This window comes from Rhea pennata, chromosome 3 (genome assembly GCF_028389875.1).
Source record: "Rhea pennata isolate bPtePen1 chromosome 3, bPtePen1.pri, whole genome shotgun sequence".
Taxonomy (NCBI): domain Eukaryota; kingdom Metazoa; phylum Chordata; class Aves; order Rheiformes; family Rheidae; genus Rhea; species Rhea pennata.
This window is the reverse complement of record NC_084665.1, coordinates 8,514,682-8,523,846: the sequence shown is the minus strand read 5'-3', so window position 1 is coordinate 8,523,846 and position 9,165 is coordinate 8,514,682. Positions and strand designations below refer to the sequence as shown.

At 41.4% G+C, this 9,165-nt stretch overlaps 1 protein-coding gene across 2 annotated transcripts; it reads right to left on the bottom strand.

The window, feature by feature from the left end:
- Positions 1-3,564: 3,564 nt before the first annotated feature.
- PEX13 (peroxisomal biogenesis factor 13) lies at positions 3,565-9,025 on the bottom strand. Of its 2 annotated transcripts, none has more exons than XM_062571515.1 (4): positions 8,917-9,025; positions 6,209-6,906; positions 5,644-5,769; positions 3,565-5,115 (listed from the first exon to the last, which is right to left on the bottom strand). In XM_062571515.1, exons 1-4 carry the CDS (start codon positions 8,988-8,990, stop codon positions 4,823-4,825), a joined length of 1,191 nt encoding a protein of 396 aa, XP_062427499.1. In that variant the 5' UTR covers positions 8,991-9,025; the 3' UTR covers positions 3,565-4,822. The 2 variants fall into 2 exon arrangements, with proteins under 2 accessions (XP_062427499.1, XP_062427498.1); XM_062571514.1 differs by lacking the exon at positions 8,917-9,025 and adding an exon at positions 8,295-8,516.
- Between the last annotated feature and the right edge of the window lie 140 nt (positions 9,026-9,165).

The following is a 9,165-nucleotide window of genomic DNA, read 5'->3' as shown; positions in this document are numbered from 1 at the left end:
TCTGCCTGGCGCGGCGGCCCCGCCTTGTCGCAGTGCAGCGGCGGCGCCCCCTCCCGCCCCGCGCGCGCGGGGCGTCCGGTCGCCTAGCAACGGGCCGCCCCGCCCCGCCGCGTGACGTAGGCGCGGCTCCAAGCGGCGCCTCATGAGCCGGTGACGCCAACTGGCCTCCGCCCGCGCTCCCGCCCCGTGAGTGACTGGTTACATCACGCGCGCGGCGTCACATCACCGCGATGACGACATCACAGCTACACCCGGACACGAAAAAAAGGCCACAAGCAAGCTGCAGTTACTTAACAACCTCCACGCAAAAGCATACCCCAACTCCCTTACATACGCCTTAAAATTGAGCTGAGCAGGGTACAGCTCAGTCTTTTTAAGTAACATCCCAGCCCTCTACAGCCATAACCCTGATAACTTCTTTTCCCAGTAAAAAGCTTACAATCATGATTACATCCCCACATGCAAATATATTTACGTGAACCAAAAATACCGGGCAGGCCTAGTACATAAGGACCATAGTTAAATTTAACATCCCAACAATAGGTCATATCTGACCATCAATCTGATGACGATTACAAGGCAACTTAGTTAAACAATAAAATGTGATTAAAGTTAAACAAGTTAAACAAGTCTGTGTGATTAAAACTGTATTATAAAGCCATCAACAAAGAGGCTGAGTGAAAACTGTATTATAAAGCCATCAACAAAGAGGCTGAGTGAAGATGAGCATCTTTAACTTCAGCCCTTCACTGGTTGTCAGTCCTCGGATTTGAATTTAAATATTTGAAGCACCTCTGTGTAATTAGGAGAACAAGGAACACCGCCGGTAATTGAAGGCGGTGGCTCCCAGAGCTGAACCACGAGGAGGCGTTCAGGACTACTCCCTGAACAGATGGGATTACCCTGCAAACGGTCAGGCCATTCCTGTCCTGTCTGCTCCATTCTGGCCACTGTAGGGTTGTTTCTTCAGTATATTTGCTACTGCTTTAATCTCGCTGAACATTTTAAAAGTCGCTTCACTTGGGAAACCACCCACGCCTGCCAAAGATCAGCCCAGATTTACTTTTCCTATATGTAACATATAATCTCTCTCCCCCGTCTCCCCCAATTCCATTGTTCTTTTTGCCTCTGGCTAAAACCCATTCTATCACACCGTATTTTGTTCCCTGTTAGTATTTTGGCACAAATCACGGAGATACTAATGGCCACTCAGATAATAACTGTTTCCTTAAAAAAAAAGATCCATGGCTGCATTGCACTGACATCACATTATGTACTTGTTAAACCAGTTATGCAAATGCATTTGTTTCAAGGAGAGATTATCCAGTTGCTTAAAGGCTGTGTTTGGAATGCCCACAGAATTGAAGAGATCAACAATGTCATCCCAAACCTACTTCAAATCATTCCGCAGAATCAGGCCCAACATGTAAGGGAAAAAAAGCATATCATGACCTGTGGATGTATGTGGTCACTACCTCTCATCACAGGCCAAAAATGTGGGCAAATTCCAACACATAGCCACATCTGTAAGGATAAAAAAAAATCTTTAGAAGAATGCTTTCATATTATCTATTCTTTGTAAAATACCTGCAGTTCCACTACTCTTACTGACTGAAGAGTATCTCTGCAATGTCTAAGAGTGCTTCAGAAAAGTCATTGTGTTGGTTTCTGAGTTGACATCTCTTCCAGAAAGCTTGCACTGCAAACGGATCAGATTTATAGGACACTATTCGCTCTGTACGTGCCAGGCTAGCAAGTTTCTCTGAGATATGTCAAAATAATCTTACTAGCTCGGATGTAGTCCCACAGAAAGAAGGTTTCTGAACCTGTGCTGAAGAAGCAGACAAGTTTGTTTAGTTCTACTAGACAATAGGAATATTTTTCAATTTACTCAGAAACGTGAGTAAAGCTTTTGAACATGTACACATCAATGTACTGCTAACACTCAGAGAATCAATCAAAACTGGGATCTGTCATTAGTTTGGACAGTATTCAAGCACAAAATGGTTGGGTACTAAACACTATCAGTAAGATTAAAAAAGGAGTAAACAGAAAGCTGAGATAACCAAGTATCCTAGGAAAGACTTTGGAGCTATTTATGTATCTGTAACAGACCTAGAAGAGTTCCCTGTTTGAGCCGCACCTGCTCCTTTTAGTCTTCTCACCTTACTAAAGCTGTGCAAGTTTTAAGCCTGTTAACCAACCAACCATTTTCAATCAGTATTGATGTTTACTCTGTAGCATGACATACAGGCAGAAATGTAGACAATGAAATTACAGACTAACACTTTTTCCTGATTATATATACATATAAAAAAAGAAAGGAGTGTTAAAACATGGCATTTTACTTTAATACCTTTATGCAATCAGTACAATTAATTGTAAATTGAATGAATACCTTCTTTCCTCAAAGTCTTCTTTTCCCATTAAAGTAATCACAAGATTAAAACGATCAAAATTCTTCCCAAGATTCAACAGATAGAGTTAAGTCAGTTAACGAATGGTAGACTAAATCAAGCTACTATAAAGGCAAATCAGTTAAATCATTAATAACCTATCTTCTTTTACCAAGAGAACAGTTCTCAAAATAATATGACCTGAGAAGTGAAAATAAACTTTTGAAACTTTTGAAAGTTAGTAAAATCTTCGGATTTTACTAAACAGCAGGAAAGTGTTTGACGAACTTGTTCTAAGCAGGAAAAAAGAAATCTACTTCAATGGACACTCTAGGGAAAAAAAATGTGGTTTATGTTTTCTCTCTCTCTCTCTCTCTCTCTTTTTTTTTTTTTTTTTTTTTTTTTTTTTTTTATAAAGACCCTTCCTCTAATTGAAATCTTTCACTGACACAAGGGAGGTTGACACTCATTAATTAAGACTTATAAGGGTAAACTGATTCCCTCCATGAATACACACTGTAAGCAAAAACTGTACATTTGATACCCCCAAAACCCATTTTTCCTATGTATTTCATATTTCAGGTTTGTTTGCTTTTTATTTCAACAACAGAAGTCATTTCCAAACGTAGACAGTCCTCTTCAGTGCCCTGGTACATGGGGAAATATCTCAGGAACTTTTTCCATTTTAAACCCACTTCTAAGTTTCTCATTTGTCTTTCAAACTACTCTTCCCTTCGGTCTGCATTTGAGGATCTAACAATCAAGTAAAAATGATTCTCTGCACTATCGTCCAAGACCTGAGCACAACCACTTAAAATTCTTGGCTCTAATTATGAACAACAACAGGAATTCGGGTTACTTTACAATCTAAGGCTCCAACATAACATACATCTTTACAGCCACTCTACCTCAATAAAATTATTTTTTTCTTTCTTAATTTTTTCTTGTCAGAGTTTTGCTGTGGTGAATAGAATTATAAGAGCTCAAGGCTGACAAATGCAATTAAGGTAGAAATACTGAGAGCTCTGCTAATACATAATGGGTGTTGAAGATCTCTGTACAGTCAAGCTGAAACTACTGGATCAATTATAAATGCACATGTACTACTTCTACTAATACTTTTGTGTACCTTTAAAATAAGAAAGAAAAGATGTTTTAATCATTAAGATAAGCTTTAGTTATTTTATTCATTGCTTTAACTCTCAGAAGCTCAACATGTTATACACATTCTATAAGGAAAATGTTTTAAATACTGTTGCTTCACTAAAAACAGTATTCCAATACAGAACTCAGAAATACCAGTATGAAGAAAACACAAAATACTTTGAACAGTCTTGATGCTTTTATGGCTTTTGATACACCAGAACCATCAAATTTTATAGGCAGATACAAAATTTACCACCTGAAAGGCAGCATAAAGAGTTAACCCCAAGAACTTAGCTGAGATAATTAAACCAGGAACTTTATTTCTTTGCCCCTGAATGGCATTCAAAGTCACCATTTCAATGCATTCCTGCTGCACTAAAATGCAAGCTAGATCTTTTGATGTTCATGAAGAAAACAGATAACAGCAGAAAAATGACATGCAGATGGTAGTTGGTAGGCTATTGATGGGCAGATAACAGGCTATAACTCATGGCTAGAATGATGCAAAGTTAGTTTACAAAGGTAGTCACAAAAAGAAGTAACAATTAGTAAGTGCCCTGGAAAGTGCTTGACTAGAGGATGCACTTTATTCTAATGCTCTTTTAATAGAAGATGGTTAGACCTACTGTTGATGCTTCCCTGCTTTTCTTCTGTAATTTGAACTTTTCTCCAGGCCTTCTTCTTTCTCAAAAGAAGACGGAGACTTTTTTAATAAAAGAGTTAGGGTCTTCTTAACAGAAGCTCTACTTCTTACCAAAGCAAGCAACTGAGAGCTTTTAATGATTTGACTGTGTCACCTAAATCTCTTAAAATTCTTCCTCTTTTTGAGGGGAAAAATGTACAATTAATATTTTAGGGTCCTCAACCTTCAGTTTTGGAAGATCTCTTACAGAAATCGATTTTACCTTTGCATATCTTTTGAAGAGGCCTGACATTCTGACGAAGACCGGATGTTAATTCCGGATTTCATTAACAGTCTGTCCACTTAGTAAGAACATGCTGCCAATCTCTCTTATTTGTTTTGTTACAAATGCCTCAGTACTCCTTGGCTCAAGATCTTATAATTGCTGTCAGGTGAGTGGATACAGCCACTGATGTACAGCCTTAGGTGAATCAAAAATAAATATAAATTTGAGCGAATCATTTCTCCATCCCTTCACCAGTCAGTAGCAGCAGTAACTGGTACAGGTCCATCAGTGTTCCACTACCACACAGATTTTCAACATACCCAAAGTTTTATCGATAAAACATTGTTCTATTACTGAGCTGATCAAAGTGCATTAGAGTTCCTGTTTCTCTCCACCAATCACAGTGGAATCAGATGCAACAGGAACTTTATTAGTTCCATCAAAAACAGAATCAAAAGCAGCTTCCTGCTCTTCTAGAGTCACAGTAGCAGTGGATCCTTTAACAGATGTGTTAAAGACTGACTGTTGCTCTGCAAACCTTTCCAGGTCCACCGTTTTCCTACCTCTTCTTCTGCCCAGTATTTTGATGTAATTAGCTGGTACAAGTCCTGTTGTTTGACCATCATAACTAGCCAAAAGCCAACCACGGATTTTGGGTTGTTGTTCTGAAGAAGAAAATGGAAATGCATTAAGTTACAAAAACAATGCAAAATACATTGCAGTTGAAGCACAAATACATCAGAAGGTAGATGACACACCAAATCATCACATACACAAAATAACTTTATAGTAAAAGGCTAGTCCAAATTATTTCATAAGAGAATCACTAGGATCTGCACTGATGAGGAATTCTGAGGAGTACTACAAAGTGCCATTTTTTTCTGATATTGATGACACCATGATATTGCAAATCCCTGAGGATTTTAACAGCACGTACAGCCATGTGTGGTGAGGAGGTAACTGCCAGGGTAACAACTGAGCACTCCCTGGATAAATTATTAGGCCGTTTACATTTCAGGAAATTGAACGGAGATACTCAAAAAGTTTTATTAAAACACACATAATAACTAGTAAAAAAGTCACTGAAGATGAGGAATTGAGTCAAATTATGTGTGTTTTTTTCATTTTCTGACGTTAACAATATGACTGACTTCACATAGGATTAGAAAATAAATACAAAACTGTGGGTTTACCTTTGGGTGCCAATCTTAGCATGTCACCAGCACGGAAAGAAATTTCTTCTTCTGAAAGAGCACTGAAGTCATATTCTGCTCTTCCTACTACATGATCATCTTCTCCACTTGCCCAGTTACTAGATACTGTTTCACAGGAATAAAAAAAAAAAAAAGGAAAATTAATAAAACACCTTCACTTCTCTGACAGACAACAGAGAAGAGTAATAAACAAAGGAAAAACTGGTGAGTCAATCCAACCAATATCCTTTTTTTTTTTTTTTTTTAAACATAGCAATTCTCAGTCCCATCAATACATATTTGTACAATTGCCTCATCTAATAGAAAGGAAACAGCAGAATCACTATTTTGGAATCACAGAAAGTATTCTGTGAAACTGCACCCTAACTCACCATTAGGCTATTTAAATAGGTTGCTACCTGTATCATGTGCCTAAAACTCAGTACTATGCCCCAGTGTCTATTAACTTTTATTACAGTAATATAAGACTAATAGCTATTCATTTGATAATGAACTGTACAATGTTTTCTATATTCTCCACTATGATGCCGTAAATCATTTTTACCTGTTTCTTCGTCACTGTATGTAGAAAGCAGTTTCCAGATCAGATAGGGACCTCCCAGTATAACAGCAAAGAACAAGAAAATAGGCCAGGATTTTGCAGAGCTAGCTGCCTTGTCGTCAACACCAGCACGAGCCACCGTCCCCTCACTCTCAGCCCACAAATCCTCATTCTCAGAGCTCTTTCGTAGACCTAGTAATCGCTGTAGACGTTGATAGAGGTATCTTATAGTTCTCACTAAAGCAAAAGCTGAAAATACCTTTGTGAAATGTACTTTGAGGCGGGAAAAGTGATTGGCTACATCCAACACAGCTCTGAAACTATTGTACACAGCTGAAAAGGTAGCATCCATCATCATGCTGACCGAGGCAAATGCATGCACAATACTTTCAATGGATTGAAATGCACCTCTGCTGCTCTCTTCAGCCTGCTGAACAAACCTGCTGGGAGGAATATCATCTGTACGAAAGCGATTATAACCCAAACCACCATATCCGTAACTGTAAGGACTATAGCTTCCATAAAAAGAGGTTCCATACGAGCTATAGCCTGGAGAAAAAGAGCTACTGTACGCTGGCCTGAAAGTGCTCAGACTACTGCTTCCTGTTTGCTGTGATGGTCTTGGCAAAACAGGTGGAGGTATTCGTGCAAGCGCGGGTTGTCCAGGCCTAGTCAACAGGTTGTCACCCAAGTCAGCAGACCTAAACAAATCCAGACAATCAAGATCAGAACTCAAAATAAATTGGTATTTTCATTTTCCCAAAGTTCTTGGCAAACTATATAATACAGCAGTGCACTTAGGTAAGATGGGGAGCCTTATAGCCAAATAGACAGTTTTTGCAATCTTTGCGCAAAATAAGTTTTGGTCAGGAAATCCAGGTCTTTCATAAAAAAAGATCATTAGACATTCACTGTCCAGATGGAACTGTAGCATATCTGAAATACACCCAAGTAAAACTTTAAAGCTATTCATTGTATTAACAAAGAAATTAAGAAATGTTGCATTTACATTCAAAACTGATGTTGTAACACCTAAGACATTTCTCTGTGCCCAAAAGCCTCACTTATGATCTCCCAAGAATATTTATGAATATTGCAATATGAAATCTATTTTTATTTGTTTCCAATACTTGTTCTTTGCTTTTCTCTATAATGAGCCCATTGTATACTATGACCTCCTTTGAATCTGCCCTTACAGAAAAGAAGGGTGTGACACAAATGAGAATTCAAGCAATTATAAAACAACATACGCAAGAGTTTTGGGTCCTCCAATTTCCCCCTCTTCCCAAACTATCTATCTTTACACAGCATACCTCATGATTGAATCTATCACTATCACTAGTTAGCAGAAGAATAAATTATGGATCAGATTTCTTCTTTTTAAATGAACTTTCATCCCTTTGTATGCCCATAGGTCCACATCATGTTATCTATGCCTTTTGTTGTAAGACTCTGCAAGTACTACATTAGATATTTGAATTGCATGAAGTAGCTCTCCATTTTTCACTGTTTTGTGGAACACTAATCACTTATAATCATCCTAAAAGTCAAACATTTTGGTCAGCTCCCATACTTACTGCCTCATCCCATGACTTTCTGTTTTCTAGTCTATAAAATTCACAGAGAAGGTAAGACATGAAAGATCAAGTTTGAACCATAACAAGAATTACTATACAGCTGCTTCTTTGTGCACTAGCTTCAGTGTGAAGCATGCTTGCTGTATTGCATACCTGTAAGACAGCACACAGCTTCTTCTTAAGAAAGCTAGCTGGTAAATGATGTTTATGTCTTTATGCTATTTGCTTTTTCCATCATAGGTTTTAACTCTCATGACAATTAAAAACAGAAGCAAAGAAAAGTTATCAGCTCAGTATCAGAAGTTACTGTAACTTACTGAATCATACACAAAACCCCACATAGTCAGTCTAGGCCAACTCACTTTAAAGCTTTGAAGCAATTTAAAATTACCTAGATAACTCCACCAAGAAGAATCAACATCCAGTTTCTAGTTCAGTAATGTTCAGCTTGCAGTAAAGGCACAAACATTTCTGCTGACCCGAAGCTGCTGAACGTCTCGTCTTGGACTAACCTTTTGCCCAGTTCCAGCTCACTCAACTTGCCATCACCAGCACCAAGTGAAAAACACGGCTCGCCTCTGACGGCCGGGTTTTCCTTGGTTTCCGATGAAAAGGGAGGAACTGAGCCACGCTGGCTGTGCAACATCCCTCCCGGCAAGCACGCTGCATTTCTGGAAAACGCTCAGACTCCTGAGTGCACACAGCAGCGACAGGAGCACCTGCGTGTTCCTCCGTCCCTGCTCCCGGGAAGGACGAGGCACAGCCCCGCGCGGCCTCGCGGCTCCCGGGCGCGCACTCCGACAGCCGCGCCGCCTCCCGCGAGGGCGCCCACGCGCGTTTTGAAGCCGCTGCCTCTCCACGCGGCTGCGAGCGCTTCACTCCCCCTCCCCACCGAGGAGCGCGCACAGCGGAGGACCCCCCGCCCGGCCGCGCACGCGAGCCCTAAAAAAATTTAAAAAATATATTAAAAAAAATTTAAAAAATGGGACAAACGCCCCCACGGAGCCACGCGCGACGCCCAGGCCCCCGCGACCTTTGAGCCCCCGCGGCCTCCCCGGGCAGGGGACGCCGCCGCGCAGCCCCCGCCGGGGGAGGGGGGGAGCGGGGGCCCCGCGGGCCGGCGCACGCACTCACTGGAAGGCGGGTGCCACGGTGCCCGCCAGCCGCCGGTTCTCCCAGGGCTTGGGCGGCGGCGGCGGCGACGCCATCTCCGCCCGGCTGCGCGCCCCGCGCCGCCCTCCCGCCGCCCTCCCGCCGCGCCGGCAGGCGCCGCGCGCGAGCGCCGAGCCATCCACCGGCCGGCCCTGGGGCAGCGCAGAGGACATGGAGCGCTGATCGATGCCCTCCGCCTGGCCGCTAGCTGCGCCTGGGCCCGCTCCGCCT

Bases quoted from the DNA above. Each gene is read 5' to 3' on its own strand.
- PEX13 (XM_062571514.1), bottom strand. From the start codon at position 8,428: ATGTTGCACAGCCAGCGTGGCTCAGTTCCTCCCTTTTCATCGGAAACC. The intron at 6,907-8,294 runs GTTAGTCCAAGA...GGATTTGTTTAG, and splicing joins GAGCTGGAACTGGGCAAAAG to GTCTGCTGACTTGGGTGACA. The intron at 5,116-5,643 runs GTAAACCCACAG...TTTCTTCTTCAG, and splicing joins GCTAAGATTGGCACCCAAAG to AACAACAACCCAAAATCCGT.